The 17,706-nt window shown below is 45.1% G+C and overlaps 1 protein-coding gene across 7 annotated transcripts in view; it reads left to right on the plus strand.

Moving 5' to 3' along the window:
• Nucleotides 1-17,706, plus strand: part of LOC139260001 (protein unc-80 homolog) — a 501,022-nt gene that overhangs the window by 31,029 nt on the left and 452,287 nt on the right. For all 7 annotated transcript variants that reach the window (XM_070876044.1, XM_070876038.1, XM_070876039.1 and 4 more), the window contains exons 6-7: nucleotides 2,372-2,436; nucleotides 4,969-5,099. In XM_070876044.1, coding sequence (XP_070732145.1) covers nucleotides 2,372-2,436; nucleotides 4,969-5,099 — 196 coding nt within the window. The remainder of the gene's footprint in view (nucleotides 1-2,371; nucleotides 2,437-4,968; nucleotides 5,100-17,706) is intronic.

Below are 17,706 nucleotides of genomic sequence, written 5' to 3' on the forward strand. Positions count from 1 at the left end.
ACAACCCTTCATCTCAGGAATCAACCTCGTGAAACGTCTCTGAACTGCCTCCAATGCAAGTATATCTTTCCTTAAATAAGTAGACCAAAATGTATGCAGTACTCTCGGTGTGGCCTCACTAATACCCTGTACAGTTGTAGCAGGACTTAGCTACTTTTATACTCCATCCCCCTTGCAATAAAGGCCAACATTCCATTTGCCTTCCTAATTACTTGCTGTACCTGCATGCTAACTTTTTTGTGTTTCATGTATAAGGACCCCCAGATCCATCTGTACCTCAGCATTTTGTAATCTCTCCCCATTTAAATAATAATTTGCTTTTTTATATTTCTGACCAAAGTGATAACTTCACATTTTCCAACATTATACTCCATCTGCCAAATTTTTGCCCACTCACTTAACCTATCTATATCCCTTTGCAGATTTTTTGCATCCTCCTCACAACTTGCTTTTCCACCTATCTGTTTATCATCAGCAAATTTGGCTATATTACACTCAGTCCCTTCATCTATATCATTAATATAGATTGTAAGTAGTTGAGGCCCCAGCACTGATCCCTGTGGCACCCCACTAGTTACAGTTTGCCAACCTGAAAATGACCCATTTATCCTGACCCTCTGTTTTCTGTTAGTTAGCCAATCCTCTATCCATGCTAATATATTATACCCAACCCCGTGAGCTCTTATCTTGTGCGGTCACCTTTTATGTGGCACCTTATCGAATGCCTTCTGGAAATCCAAATACATGACATCTACTGGTTCCCCTTCATCCACCCTGCTCGTTACATCCTCAAAGAACTCCATCAACTTTGTCAAGCATGATTTGCCTTTCATAAAACCATACTGACTCTGCTTGACTGTATTATGATTTTCTAAATGTCCTGCTACTACTTCCTTAATGAAGGACTCGCGTATTTTCCCAATGACCGATGTTAGGCTAATTGGTCTATAGTTTCCTGCTTTCTGTCTCCCTCCTTTCTTAAATAGGGGTGTTACATTTGCGGTTTTCCAATCCATTAGGACTTCTCCAGAATCCAGAGAATTTTGGTAGATTACAACCAATGCATCCACTATCTCTGCCGCCACTTTTAAGTCCCTAGGATGCAGGCCATCAGGTCCAGGGGACTTGTCCACCTTTAGTCCCATTAGTTTGCCTAGTACTTTTTCTCTAGTGATAGTGATTGTTTTAAGTTCCCCCCTCTCAATAGCCCCTTGATGATCAATTATTGGAATGCTGAAGAAGTTTGTGTAAAATTCCTTTGACCCCCATTTAAAATAAAAGGATTATTGCCTCCATTAAAATAACAGACAAAGGAATTTCATCTGAATGCATAAAGCATTGCTGTGCTAATATTTTGGTGCAATTTTTAAGGCCTTTTTTAAAAAAAAGTACTAGTATCTGTTGTTTGTGACATCTTTATCTATAATCGCACAATTTGATATTTCTCTCACATCCTACCCTATATTTTGAGCTAAGAATATAATTTAGACCTGAGTGTCAAATAGAAATTTGCTGTTTGCACCAGTTTTCCAAGATTAGCATATTTGAATAGATTCAGGTGCAGAATTGGTGGGAGATGAATATTTTTGTGCGAGTTTAAATTTAACAGGGAAGGGTTCAATTGAAAGGGACTGCCTGAATAGGGGGACAACAATTCTGAAATTCTTTGGAAAGACTCAGAAAGCATCTCAACCCATTAGCAGGTTTTGGCAAGGTTAAAGGGAGAAGGCAAAAATGGAGGAAAAGAAATTCCAAGATACAGGCACAAGTCTGCATGCAAGTGATGGAGCAGCCAGCACCAGACCTCTGTTTGATGGCTGCTGAAGTAGCGGTGATGCTGTATGAGGAGCTTGTAAGGAGGGTGGCCCTTTGTGATGCACCATGGTTCTATCAGCATTTCAAGGAGGTGTAGCCAAATATAAGTTTTAAAAAAATGAACAATTGGCACAAATGCGAACTCAAGTGCCAGCAGAAAAAAAACACATAACCTTTTAATGAACAAAAACGGTTAAAAGTGACTGAAACATTGCAAATGCAACTTTTTACCCCTGACGTTTATATTGGCTATTGTTGCCGCTAATTCCTTAGCAATGCTGGATGCACATTTTAAAGGAATGTCCGAACGTCAGGAAATGGTGTGCAGGAAGTCCCCAACCCCAAATGAATATTTAACTGAAGCATCCACCTATTTGAGGTGGCAATTCCTACAGCACTCGTCCCCACACACAAGAGATGTAAAATGGCTAGAGTTCCAGGAGGATAGAATTCCTGCCCAGTTTCTGCTGCCATCTGTCCAACTGCTAAAATGGGCAGCTGACAGTGGAAAATCTAAACTTTTGTCTGCTGGTGACTTATGACTTTTTCTTTCTAGCGAAGAGAACTTCACCCTTAAACAACAGAGGAACATCTTGTGATTCTGATAAAGCTGGAACAACGGTGAGTATTTAGTTAGCTAACTCATTTCTGTATACTTTCCTGTATCTGTATCACATAGGAACAAGAGTAGGCCATTCAGCCTCTTGAACCTGTTCCACCATTCAATTATATTATGTTGATCTGTATCTTAACTCCATTTACCTGCCTTGGTTCCATATCCCTTAATATCCTTGCTTATCAGAAACTATCAATTTCCATCTTGAAATTTTCAATTGACTTAGGCTCAACAGCTTTTTGGGGAGAGAGTTCCATATTTCCACTACTCTTTGTGTGAGGAAGTGCTTCCTGACACCAACCCTGAATGGCCTAGCTCTAAATTTAAGGGTATGCTCTCTTGTTCCGGACTTCCCCACAATTACTGTCCTTGAAATCATGACATGCAATATTAGCATATGAAAACAATGTGCTTGTGTGAAATTCTTCCACTGTTTTAATGTAAGCATTGATATTCACAGACAGTTATATATTTCAGACAACATGATTATTTCAGTGATTATTATTTAAAAATCTTATGAAGTGAACGACTATTTATTAGAATTAAGGGCAAAACAAGGATCCCATCAATGTATTTCATTGTGTAACTCCTTTCGTTTTCTGGATAATTTGTTAACCTGCTTGACTATGAATTATTACATAAGCTGTGCTAGCATATTTCCCATACCCATACAAACACAACACTTAAAAAAGATACTACTTGATTTAAAGCAAAAAATACAGAAATGATTTGGCTTAGATTACATTTGACCACATACACATTTGGTGCTTGGTGGCTTTTGTATATTTGTCAACTTTGCTAAATTGAAACAAAAATACTGATGTATATATTAACTATATAGCCCTGATTTTGAGTGTCCAGGGTAATCAGCATTTGTAATTCCCTGTAGTGTGGATACATTTGATCTGGCAGTCGGGAAGGCTGGCCTCTCCAAATTTTGCAAGGTGCACTTTTCTTCATTTGAATAGGCTCTCTGAGCATGGAAAATGTGTGCAGGGAGGCAGAGCTTAAAGCACATTCGCAATATAAATAGCACAAAATAAATTTTAGAGGTGAATTTCCCTGGGGCTTCTCCCACTCCACCAGCTTAAGTTTGGTGGAAATCCCGCTAAAGTCATGCGCTGGAGCGAGAGTAGCCTCAAGGAAATTCACCTCCATTGCTATTTTAATTTATCCTCGGTATCGACAGTGTTAGTTGGGTAGGGTTGTTGAAAGGTTATAAAGACTTGATAGATGTCACTTCATCTTGACTAGAGGGGAGTGTGGAACATATTCTTGGGGCCTACATTATATAGGATTCCTTTCGGAAAAACAAACTGAATCACTGGCAGGATGGGTTCATTAGTGGAAGTAGTTCCAGACAGATTTCTTTGCGGAAGGGAAAAGCACAATACACTAAGGGGCCGAAATTGATGACCTTACCGCCCATTGCAGTCGACATTCCTCCTCGAGTTGCACCCAGTGCCAGTTTCGATTTGGTCTGGAATGGGCGGGAAGGGAGAACCGCCGGGAACCGCCCGCTGACGTCAGCAGATGGCCAAGTGGCACATCTGACCTCCCGCCCGCCGAGATGCCAGATTGGTGCGAGCGGGAGTCGGTGCCAGAATGGGGGTGGATCACTGCGAGGAGGCTGGTTTATCCCTGACGTTGAGTATGAAGAGCTGAAAAAAAAGGTTAGTAAACAATTAAAACAAAATTTCTTTACAGCAACTTAACTTGATGGGATCCCCTGAAGATCTTCCAATGTGTTTTTTTAATGCTTTTTATTTTCTGCTCCATGGGCCTGACTCCATCCTCGGCAGCACTTGGGCGGCAAGTGACTTTGCTGCCGAGAATGAGAGCTCCCACCCTCTGCCGCCCAGATTAACAGCATAAGTCCCTCTTTTGCTACCGACTGTCCTTTCAAGGACCTTTTTGCCGAAACCCCGTCCAGAGTACTGTCGGGTATTTTGGAGACCATCGGCAATCCTTTGGGCGGCACTTGGGTGGCCCTTGCCCTTCACCAATTTCGGGCCCGAAGGGTTGCTTTCAAACACCTCCCTTCAACTCAGTATCCCTGCAACAGCATAACTCAGTTCAAGAACTCGATATAAATCTGAAAACAAGTATTTTACCAATTCTGCACAAGGTATTGGAGCTCTGGTATCCTGTGCCATTGTGCTGTTTTTTGTTGATAGTTTGCATGAAAAGGAAATAAACATTACTTTTCACTTTTAGCAGCTCTGTAAATTGGCTAGTGATATAAGTGCAAATTATTCATTATTGTTTGTGGTTATTGTGATATATCTTGAAAATAAGAATGCCACATAATCTCATTATATGGTTCTGATGAAGGGCCATCGACCTGAAACGTTAACTCTGTTTTTCTCTCCACAGGTGTTGCCTGACCCGCTGAGATTTCCAGCATTTTCTATTTTTATTTCAGATTCCAGCATCCGCAGTATTTTGCTTTTGATATAATCTCATTACTTTGAATTGGGTATTAAATGCCAGCATAATCATCCAAAAGTTAATTCATTTATTCTAATGATTCAAAGGGTTTTCAGGTGGTGTGTGAAACTGTTCAGCGAGACTCTGTATCTCCAGAAATCAGAATGCAGAGCTGCCACCAAAGAAATTCATTTGAAGCAGCAGGTGCCTCCCAGGACAAAGGAACCTCTAACTCCAGGTATTGCTGTTTTTCTGTTTAATATTAGTAAGTAATTGTATTGCCTTTTCTTGTGAAAACTAGTTGATGGTCTGTGGCATTTCTGTTGGAATAAATAGTAAAGGATTAGTACTCCAAGTTGAAGCAGGTTTTACTGCACTTTTATTTACTGTTGAACCCCATCCTCCATTGGCTCACATTGTGCCTGGTCACACTGCCAAGTGACAAGGCTTTGCGTCTCTCATCTGTGTGATATTAAGAGGAACGTTAGACTATCGTGTTTAGGTCAATCACTTGTTTTGAAACATGTTGCATCGCTGTACTTCTAGATCTACCACTAACAAATTGTCGAAGAGCTCAGCTTCTAGCTCCTCTAGTGAATATACACTTGGCACTCCTTGGGCTTGTTTTTCGGCTTTTTGTGCTTTCGCCCGTTTCAGGGTGCAATTTGTGGTGATTCAAAAATTTAATGCCGGGTTAACATTAGCGGCAGAGCGAGCAACTTTCGCCAAATGAAAGTTCATGAGGAGCGTTAGCACTAACTCGCGTTACACCGCACAATTTGTGGCTCTGAAGCTGTTCTGCTCATGCGCAATTTTTTTTTTCTCCGCGCTTCTGGTTTGCTATCCAGTCGCAAACGCAATGCAGGGTGCAGCCGCGCGCATGTGCAGTACACCCAGGGCTGAATCGGCCATTTTACATTTGGATTTTGATGATGGAGGATGACGATTCGAGACAGCTTGCCAGGCGATTCAGCCACAAGGCTAATGAAGCTCTAGTGGGGGCTTTGGAAAGAAGATGGCAGGAGTTGCATCGTAGGGGTGGATCTAGACCACTGCCCTCCATTTTTAAAATGATTTGGAGGGAAATTGCTGAGGAGGTCTCTGCCTCAGATACTGTGATCAGGACTGGCTCACAGTGCCGAAAGAAGTTTAATGGTCTTTCAAGTGTCGTTAGAGTGAGTACAATTTTAATTCATGCACACCTTCATTACTTCAATTATAAATCTGACACACTATTTGTTCTCATGCTTTTAGTGCCTCTTAAAATGCATGACATATAGGTAGGCTTAGTTTGGCACCCTATTTGCCATGAATGTTCTTTACACATTATTAAGATTGCTTTCTGAGATCTCATAAGATGGCTCCGCACTTCGATGTCCTCCTGATGAACCACGTGCAACTTCTAAGACCATCAAACAGAGGACTGTATTACATTCAGACAGTATTGTATAAGTGTTTTGGTGGCTATCTGTGTCACAATAGCAGATGGACCATCTTGTAACCATTCCCATTTTCATCCCAAGAAGTCTCACAATTGCCGTGAGCAGGTGCGGACAGCCGGCGGTCTGCCTCAGACCCTGCCACTCACCGACATCGAGTAGAGAGTGGCAGGTCTCATCGGCATCTCAGGTCAGGCAGCTGCCAGTGGGGGCGCTGACCCCTGCTCGGACACTGAGGGTAAGTCCTGCACATTCTCTGGGCTGGGTTGGGGCAATGTGATGCAGTGTCTCTGGACTAGATATAATGGAGTAGTGGTGGTCTTTCAAATGAGCCTGTGTTATGTGACCTTCCTCATGTCACCCTACTCCCTCCCCTGCTGCTAACCACTCATCTGTTGCTTTCTACTTCCAGATGACCAACCACAGCCGCAGCAGCCCTCAAGGCAACACTCCATGTCAGGCCATCGTCTGGAGGAGCAGGAGGAAGAAGAGGACACCAATGAGCCGAAGTTCTGGCGCAGTTTCAATCCACCCCTGTTCCACCATTGGCACTCAGCTCCTCTGAGGACGACGTGATGTTCTCGGGCTTTGACAGCTCCGAGGCTCTTGGGACTAGTGGTGTGCAGCAACGCAGTGCTGGGGTCGAATCCCGTATGCCATCTCTCCGGAGGGTGAATCAGCAAAGTCTGTCTGCTGACAGACAGACAGATGTGGAACTGGACATGCTGGGAATGTCCAGGGAGAGCATCCATGTCAACCATCAGCTCCTTGATCTCTTGGGCAGGATTCCCGCGAGCCTTGACAGTCTCAAAGCGACCATTACGGAGGTAGGGTCGCAGATTGTCAGTGCGAGCCATGATACCTGCGAGGCCATCAATGCCCACACGAGATCGGTGACCTCCAGAAGTGACAGTGGAGTCCCGGAGAGTGTGGCATGGACCCTTGCGGAATATGGTGCATCACAGGCAGAAGCTCTGCTTCAGCTTGGGCAGGTGGTGCAGTTCATAAACCCTCCCGCAATACTGTCTGCGTTTCCCACTGTCACACCCAAACCAAAACTACCTGTGACTGGCGATGCCGATGAAGAGGCTAGCCAGTCAGAAGCCGGGCCTTCCATGTCACGAGCTGGTCCAGTGTGTCCCCAGGCGGCATCCTCCATCGTTTCTCCCCCCAACACAGCAGGGTTCTGGCAACCTTGCTGCACACCATCTTGGTGCCACTTTGGTTAGGAGCAGCAAGCAAAGGAGGCTGATAAGGGGAAGGGGGGCAAAAGCCGATGGGAAAAAATAGTGGGGCAGGATATTATGTTGCTGCATTATGTTGTTGATGCTGGATGCATCGTATGTTTAATGTCACACTATTATTATGTTCTGGATTATGTTAATGTTGGTTGAATGTTCACACTGCTGGATGCAGCAAATTATATTATGTTATTTTAAAGTTTCACAATGAAGTTTACATTACAAAGTTTCAAATGTAACAATATTTAATAAATTATTTTGTTCACCTTAACAATTCCTGTGTTGCAGCATAAGAGGGGGAATAGTCAACATGGTGGGTAATGCTCAAATGTGCTGTTCACTCTTCAAGCAAAGCAGTATAATGTGGATAAATGTGAGGTTATCCACTTTGGGGGCAAAAACACGAAGGCAGAATATTATCTGAATGGCGGCAGATTAGGAAAAGGGGAGGTGCAACGAGACCTGGGTGTCATGGTACATCAGTCATTGAAAGTTGGCATGCAGGTACAGCAGGTGGTGAAGAAGGCAAATGGTATGTTGGCCTTCATAGCGAGGGGTTTTGAGTATAGGAGCAGGGTGGTCTTACTGCAGTTGTACAGGGTCTTGGTGAGGCCTCACCTGGAATATTGTGTTCAGTTTTGGTCTCCTAATCTGAGGAAGGACGTTCTTGCTGTTGAGGGAGTGCAGCGAAGGTTCACCAGACTGATTCCCAGGATGGCGGGACTGACATATGAGGAGAAACCGGATCGACTGGCTCTTTATTCACTGGAGTTTAGAAGGATGAGAGGAGATCTCATAGAAACATATAAAATTCTAACGGGACTGGACAGGTTAGATGCAGGAAGAATGTTCCCGATGTTGGTGAAGTCCAGAACCAGGGGACACAGTCTAAGGATAATGGGTAAGCTATTTAGGACCGAGATGAGGAGAAACTTCTTCACTCAGAGAGTTGTTAACTTGTGGAATTCCCGACCGCAGAGAGTTGTTGATGCCAGTTCATTGGATATATTCAAGAGGGAGTTAGATATGGCCCTTACGGCTAAAGGGATCAAGGGGTATGGAGAGAAAGCAGGAAAGCGGTAGAGGTGAATGATCAGCCATGATCTTAGTGAATGGTGGTGCAGGCTCGAAGGGCCGAATAGCCTACTCCTGCACCTATTTTCTATGTTTCTATGTTTCACTTATGAGCTGCTGACGTAAGGCTTTTACAGTGGTGAAATCTCCACGATGCCTCCCATATGGTTATGCTGGGGTTGGTGGTGGTGGCATGGGTTCCTCGCCAGGCTCTTCCTCCTGCCCGCCCCCTCCTACCCGCGCCCCTCTCCTGAGGTAGTCCTGTAATCTCCATTGGCAATTCCTGTCCCCTCATGATGGCTAAGTTGTGTAGCCTGCAGCACATCACAGTGAACTGAGAGACCTGCTGAGGGGAGTATTGCAGGCAGCCTGCAGAGTGGTTCAGGCATCGGAAGCCCTGCTTGAGCACACCAGTTGTCTGTTCGACGATGTTGCGTGTGGTTGCATGGCTCTCATTATAGCGATGCTCGGCTTCTGTCTGAGGGTTCCGGAGGGGGATCGTGAGCCAGGTGGCGAGGCCGTAACCTTTGTCCCTGAGCATAGAAAATAGGTGCAGGAGTAGGCCTTTCGGCCCTTCGAGCCTGCACCACCATTCGATAAGATCATGGCTGATCATTCCTTCAGTACCACTTTCCTGCTTTCTCTCCATATCCCATGATCCCGTTTGTTTAACTGAATTTAAATTTCCCAGCTTGTAACCATAGTTCCTGAACACAATTGTGCCATGTGTGATCTGTGTCAAATGTTAATGCTTGCGTAGCACTTACTCTGAGCTAAAGAACTGTTTGTGTCTCTTCTGCCCGCCCCCCCCCCCCACCCCAACCTCTGCCAGTTGGAAGTAATGCTTTGAATGTGCCCAATTGAGCAATGCCAGGTAAGAGATTTAAGGTTTGTCACTGTGTCGACCTAAGGGTCCTTGATGACCCAGCCTGTGCCATACTGACATATTTGTCTTTACTACTAACCTTTGATGGAACTGGAGAGATGTCGACTGTGACGCCAACAGTTTTGGCAGCAGACTGTTTAGAGGAGCCGATCCCAAAAACTGCCCCAAAGTTAATAAAGCCCCTTTGATGATCTGGAGTATTTTCCCATGAATTGTTCTCATATTGATTACCAAAGCAATTGGTGACATAGCCTGACAAGTCTTTGAACGGTGGGGGGCGGGGGGCAATTTTATCCTGAGCCGCCCTACCCCGCGGAGAACTGCCGGGATGGATGGATGGGAGGGCCAGCGCTGACTTTACAGCCCGGAGTCAGTATCGGGAATGGGGTAATATTGGCGTCCCATCCCATCCCGTGGTGATTCCTGCCCGGTGAGTTTGGTAAAAGTGATACCCCCCACCCCCGGGTCTCTGTGTGGCAGCCTCTTCAGGTGGTTTAATTTCTCCAGCCTCCCTGCGCACGGTTTCAGCGGGTTCCCCAAGTCAGGGGGTCCCCCGTTACTGGCTGATGCTTGGCAGTGCTTACGGTCTTGTATGCATTGTCGCCATCGGATTAATCAAGATTTGGTCAGTTACAAGTGATCTGTAAAGATGCAATGGGTTTTCCTGAATTTGTTAAGGCCCCTAGTTAATACGCAGCGAGGGTGTTACCATTCATCTGGACTTGGTCGGCTGTGAGGACAAGTGTACCCACTGCAGCTGAACTCCCTCCTCCTGCTCCAGGCCAAGCAATGGAAGATACGTTCAGGAAAGGGGTACTGAGGGAATGATCAGCCATGATCGTATTGAATGGCAGTGCAGGCTCGAAGGGCCGAATAGCCTATTCCTGAACCTATTTTCCATGTTTCTATGTTTCTATCCCTTTAGCCGTAAGGGCCATATCGAACTCCCTCTTGAATATATCCAATGAACTGGCATCAACAACTCTCTGCGGCAGGGAATTCCACAGGTTAACAACTCTCTGAGTGAAGAAGTTTCTCCTCATCTCAGTCCTAAATGAAGTTTCTCCTCATCTCAGTCCTAAATGGCCTACCCCTTATCCTAAGACTGTGTCCCCTGGTTCTGGACTTCTCCAACATCGGGAACAATCTACCCGCATCTAACCTGTTCCGTCCCGTCAGAATCTTGTATGTTTCTACGAGACCCCCTCTCATCCTTCTAAACTCCAATGTATAAAGACCCAGTTAATCCAGTCTCTCCTCATATATCAGTCCGGCCATCCGGGAATCAGTCTGGTGAACCTTCGCTGCACTCCCTCAATAGCAAGAATGTCCTTCCTCAGATTAGGAGACCAAAATTGAACACAATATTCCAGGTGAGGCCTCATCAAGGCCCTGTACAACTGCAGTAAGACCTCCCTGCTCCTATACTCAAATCCCCGAGCTAACATACCATTTGCCTTCTTCACCGACTGCTGTACCTGCATGCCAACTTTCAATGACTGATGAACCATGACACCCAGGTCTCGTTGCACCTCCCCTTTTCCTAATCTGACACCATTCAGATGATAATCTGCCTTCGTGTTTTTGCCCCCAAAGTGGATAACCTCACATTTATCCACATTATACTGCATCTACCATGCATTTGCCCACTCACCTAATCTGTCTAAGTCACACTGCAGCCTCTTAGCGTCCCCCTCACAGCTCACACCGCCATCCAGTTTAGTGTCATCTGCAAACTTGAAGATATTACACTCAATTCCTTCATCCAAATCATTGATGTATATTGTAAAGACCTGGGGTCCCAGCACTGAGCTCTGCAGCACTCCACTAGTCACTACCTGCCATTCTGAAAAGGACCCGTTTATTCCGACTCTCTGCTTCCTGTCTGCCAACCAATTCTCTATCTACGTCAGTGTATTACCCCCAATACTATGTGCTTTGATTTTGCACACCAATCTCTTGTGTGGGACCTTGTCAAAAGCCTTTTGAAAGTCCACATACACCACAGCCACTGGTTCTCCCTTGTCCACTCTACTGATTACATCCTCAAAAAATTCCAGAAGATTTGTCAAGCATGATTTCCCCTTCATAAATCCATGCTGACTTGGACCGATCCTGTCACTGCTTTTCAAATGCGCTGCTATTTCATCCTTAATAATTGATTCCAACATTTTCCCCACCACTGATGTCTGGCTAACTGGTCTATAATTCCCTGTTTTCTCTCTCCCTCCATTTTTAAAAAGTGGTGTTACATTAGCTATCCTCCAGTCCATAGGAACTGATCCCGAGTCGATAGACTGTTGGAAAATGATCACCAATACATCCACTATTTCTAGGACCATTTCCTTAAGTACTCTGGGATGCAGACTATCAGGCCCTGAGGATTTATCGGCCTTCAATCCCATCAATTTCCCTAACGCAATTTCCCGCCTAATAAGGATAACCTTCAGTTCCTCCTTCTCACTAGACCCTCGGTCCCCTAGTACTTTCGGAAGGTTATTTGTGTCTTCCTTCGTGAAGACAGAACCAAAGTATTTGTTCAATTGGTCTGCCATTTCTTTGTTCACCATTACAAATTCCCCGGAATCCGACTGCAAGGGACCTACGTTTGTCCTCACTAATCTTTTTCTCTTCACATATCTATAGAAGCTTTTGCAGTCAGTTTTTATGTTCCCGGCAAGCTTCTTCTCGTACTCTATTTTCCCCCTCTTAATTAAACCCTTTGTCCTCCTCTGCTGAATTCTAATTTCTTCCAGTCTTCAGGTTTGCTGCTTTTTCTGGCCAGTTTATATGCCTCTTCCATGGATTTAACATTATTCTTAATTTCCCTTGTTAGCCATAGTTGAGCCACCTTCCCCGTTTTATTTTTACTCCAGACAGGGATGTACAATTGCTGAAGTTCATCCATGTGATCTTTAAATGTTTGCCATTGCCTATCCACCGTCAACCCTTTAAGTATCATTTGCCAGTCTACTCTAGCCAATTCACGCCTCAAACCATCGAAGTTACCTTTCCTTAAGTTCAGGACCCTAGTTTCTGAATTAACTGTGTCACTCTCCATCCTAATGAAGAATTCTACCATATTATGGTCACTCTTCCCCAAGGGGCCTCGATCAACAAGATTGCTAATTAGTCCTTTCTCATTACACATCACCCAGTCTAGGATGGCCAGCTCCCTGGTTGGTTCCTCGACATAGTGGTCTAAAAAATCATCCCTAATACACTCCAGGAAATCCTCCTCCACCGCATTGCTACCAGTTTGGTTAGCCCAATCAATATGCAGATTAAAGTTACCCATGATAACTGCTGTACCTTTTATTGTGTGCATCCCTTATTTCTTGTTTGATGCTGGCCCCAACCTTACTACTATTGTTTGGTGGTATGTACACAACTCTCACTAGCGTTTTGCCCCTTGTTATTTTCCACAGCTCCACCCATACCGATTCCACATCATCCAAGCTAATATCCTTTCTTACTATTGCTTTAATTTCCTCTTTAAGCAATGCTGCCCCGCCTCCCTTTCCTTTCTGTCTATCCTTCCTAAATGTTGAATACCCCTGGATATTGAGTTCCCAGCCTTGGTCACCCTGGAGCCATGCCTCCGCGATGACAATTACATCATACCCGTTCACAGCTATCTGCGCAGTTAATTCGTCCATCTTATTCCAAATACTCCTCATATTGAGGCACAGAGCCTTCAGGCTTGTCATTCTAACATTCTTTTCTCCTTTAGAATTATGCTGTAATGTAACTCTTTTTGCTTTTTGCCTTAGGTTTCTCTGCCCTCAACTTTTACTTTTCTTCTTTCTATCTTTTGCTTCTGCCCCCATTCTACTTCCCTCTGTCTCCCTGCATAGGTTCCCATCCCCCTGCCATATTGGTATAACTCCTCCCCAACAGCACTAGCAAACATTCCCCCTAGGACATTGGTTTCGGTCTTGCACAGGTGCAGACCATCCGGTTTGTACTGGTCCCACCTCCCCCAGAACCGGTTCCAATGTCCCAGGAATTTGAATCCCTCTCTGTTGCACCATTCCTCAAGCCACGTATTCATCTGAGCTGTCCTGCGATTCCTACTCTGACTTGCACGTGGCACTGGTAGCAATCCTGAGATTACTACTTTTGAGGTCTTACTTTTTAATTTAGCTCCTAGCTCCCTAAATTCGTCTTGTAGGACCTCATCCCTTTTTTTACCTATATCGTTGGTACCTATATGCACCACGACAACTGGCTGTTCACCCTCCCTTTTCAGAATGCCCTGCACCCGCTCCGAGACATCCTTGACCCTTGCGCCATGGAGGCAGCATACCTCCTGGAGTCTCAGTTGCAGCCGCAGAAACGTCTATCTGTTCCCCTTACAATTAAATCCCCTATCACTATCGCTCTCCCACTCTTTTTCCTGCCCTCCTGTGCAGCAGAGCCACCCAAGGTGCCATGAACTTGGCTGCTGCTGCCCTCCCCTGGTGAGTCGTCCTCCTCAACAGTACCCAAAGCGGTGTATCTGTTTTGCAAGGGGATGACCGTAGGGGATCCCTGCACTACCTTCCTTGCACTGCTCTTCCTGTTGGTCTCCTATCCCCTATCTGGCTGTGTACCCTTTTCCTGCGGTAAGACCAACTCACTAAACGTTCAATTCACGTCATTCTCCGCATCATGCAAGCTCCAGAGTGAATCCACCCACAGCTCCAGCGCTGCAATGCGGTTTGTAAGGAGCTGCAGCCGGATATACTTCCCGCACACGTCGTCAGGGGCAACGGAAGCAACCCTGACTTCCCATATAGTACAGGAGGAGCATAACACGTGTCTGAACTGTCCTGCCATGATTTAACACTTCGATAAACTTAATTTGGCAACAACAATGCTAAATGTTACTAACTGATATAGAAAAGAAAAAGAAAAACTACTTACCAATCACCAGCGAATCACTTACCCCCTTGGCTGTGATGTCACCTTTCGATTTCTTTCTACTTTTTTGCCTTCTCTCCCTGCTGTAGCTGCACCGGCTGACCTCAGCGATCTCCCGCTCCGCCTCCCGACACGACGCTGCTGCTGCTGCTCCCCGGACTGACGGCCTCTTGTAGGCCTCAGCGATCTCCCGCTCCGCCTCCCGGCACGATGCTGCTGCTCCCCGGACTGACGGGCCTTTGATGGGCATCCAGCTCTGGCCATGTGGTTGACACTGGAACATGTGTGAGACACTGCTCTCAAGCAAGATGAAAGCATCATGGATGCTCCCTGGATATTGGGCATTGACGGCTATGATGCGCTGAGTATGGCCGCAGTCGATCTATACGTTTATGGAGTGGAATTCCTTTCGGTTTCTGTAAACCTCAGCATTCTCTAAAGGTGCTCGCGGGGTGATGTGATTACAGTCAAGAGCAAATCGTCCAAAACCTACAGCCCTCTTATTTTGGGTCTCCATGGTCATTGGGAAGTTTACGAAGTTCATTCTGCATGTGTACAGTGCATTAGTCATCTGGCAAATCCAGCAATGTGTAACATGCTGAGAGATGGAGCATATGTCCCCTGCTGATGCCTGAAAGGAAACGGAGGCATAGATGGCAAGTGCCGCAATCACCTTCACCTCGACGGGCAGTGCAGTCCTGTTGCCGCTGGTAGGCTGGAGTTCTGCCTGTGTGAGCTAGAATATCTCCGTGGCCACCTCGTTTCGTAAGCGCTGCCTTCTAACGCACTGTGCCTCAGAGAGCTGGAGGTATGAGCAATGTTCCCAGAAAACTCCCTGTAAAGCATCCTCCCCATACGTCTGCAACCTCTTCGATTACATAGCAAATGATCAACAATAAGACTTCTTCCAGCTTGCAGCCGGATGAATGTAGCAGCCAGGATTACTGGCTCCCGACTTAGCATGGCCCCCATCTTTTAAAATGTTCTTTATAAAACAAACTAGAAACTCACATAAACTTCACAATCAAAAGTATGTAGTAGCGCAGCTTGCTTCTCACAATCCTTTTAATCACTCACAGCTGCAACTTTCTCCTCTGTTTTCAACATGGCGACGTTGGTGCCTGGTGCGCCCTGGGACCGACTCTTTTCTGGGCGGTTTCTCGGGCAGACGCTGAATCGGGCAAAATGCTTGAAAGTTCCGCCCGGGGCGCTAGCGCAGTGATGCATGACGATTTATGTCATCCAAACGGTCAAAACAGTTTTAGCGCCACTGCAAAACCATTGGCGAAAATTCCGCCCGAGTGTAAAATCTTGTGCGCTTTGTTTCACACCCCCCCCAAAAAAATCATTTTTGCGCACCGCCGAGGCACTAAATGGGGCGCAAATGAACCGAAAATCAAGCCCCCTAAGTTGTGGTCTTGCTTACTTCCCCAGTCACTAAACAGTTGTAAGAGGGATGGTCCTGGGGGTCAGGTTCACATCTGACCTACTTGAGCGTATCGAATTGCTCCCACTCCCTTGGGTTCTAGACTCTGGATTTATTTGGGGGATGTAATAAAGTGCAAAAGACAACTGGTTTGGTGCAAAAGAACTTTGACTTTATTACAGACAAGAAAATACAATGTCAAACTTATAATCACTCTAATAAAGAACAATACATTACGCATTCAAAGGGGTATCAGTAAAATTACACCTCCCACCTCCCAATACCTAATTCTAGCTAGGTTAGACTCCGAGGTGGGCAGGGACTATGCTCACCAATCCTTTCTGGTCAGTTAGCAGTAGTTCGCGATTTCGGGGTTCGTTGAATTCTGTAGGTTCTGCTTGCCGTACCCCGAACGTTCGAGAAGACTTCTTACTGCGCAATCTTCAGTTGGGTTGAGTCCGCTGATGCGGTAAGGCGCATTTTGGATCTATGGGGTAAGTACCCGGTTTTCTTCGTTAGAAATAGGTTCAAAGTCTCTTTCGGTAATGTTTTTACCTGTTGGTAGTCAGGCCTTAGATTGTAGAGTGGGAGCTTTCGATTCTTCGGTTTCTTCCTGTTGGAGTTTTGTTTCGAGTTTGGTCGATCACGGTGGTTTTTCGTTGGCTACGGTTGGTTGCTGCTGCGATGGTGATGTTCTTCCTTCCTTCAGGACTTAAAGGCTGGAGAAGTTAATTTTCAAATGTTGCGTTGGTCTCTCCCCCTTCTTGATGGCATAGTCGTAGTATAGCACGAGCAATATGGCATACGGTGTTTCCTGAGGTAGTAGCAACCTAGCCTCTGTTAAAACAGGGGTCCAGTTACACGGTTTGAACTGTTCTAATCTTCGCGCAAAATCAGTTCAGAATTCTTTGTTTAAATTTGGCGGGCTTGACTTTTCTTTGTAATATCTTGTTAAAAGTTAATATGTCTTGAGTGGGTTGTATTTCTAAATCTATTTCCTGATGGAAATATTAGCTTGATAATCGCAATGTTCTTTTGTGCTTAGTTTTTCCGCATACAGGCTGTAGTGGACCCTTTGTTCTTATTCATGATGAAGATGGCTTTTCTCAGTTTGGTTTGATGGCTGGCCATCTCTGAGTTATTGTTGTAATGTAAATGTCTCTTGTGGAGAAGGGTTTTCGAATGTCCATTCCTCCAGACAAGTTAACTTAGTCCCCACACCCAGACAGTTCCAATAATCAAGTGGGCTTCTTTAGTTCCCTAGACCCGCCCACGGGCTTGAATTTGTCTTGTAAAAGTCCAAAATTCAATTAAAGTTCGTAGTTTCTTCCATAAGCACTTTGGGATTTCAAACTTTTCGGTAGATAGTCCCAAATTAAATTTCCTTTCGAATGAGCCCAAACACTGGGGCGGTTCTCGTGAATTTTGCACCCTTCAAGTATGTAGTTGGGCAATTGCAGTGCTGATACTACATGGTCTTTTAGCAGGCCTGGAGTTGGTGCAACAGCCTGGAATGCAAATCCTATATTGACAATTTGTTTTCTGCCTTTCAGGTCTGTTATTTTCCTTTCTACTTTCCCATATAGTTCATGTCTCCTACCTGGCTTCTGACCCTGGTCACCTGCTATACACATTGACACCAAATGTATTTCTCTCTCACTTCACTTTCATCTTTGCCCTTTCCTCCATTTTTTTCTTGCAGTTTTAATTTTCTGTTTTTTGCTATTTTATAGTTTCAAATCTGGACTAAAGACTACAATTTTGGCAGCATTCAAAACAACCATTTCCATGGAGTCAAAATTCTTCCAGCATAAGCAGTGCTAAATAAATATTTCCAATGAACTGCCACAGTACCTGTGACCAATGTTCCCTTT

This window comes from Pristiophorus japonicus, chromosome 3 (genome assembly GCF_044704955.1).
Source record: "Pristiophorus japonicus isolate sPriJap1 chromosome 3, sPriJap1.hap1, whole genome shotgun sequence".
NCBI lineage: Eukaryota > Metazoa > Chordata > Chondrichthyes > Pristiophoridae > Pristiophorus > Pristiophorus japonicus.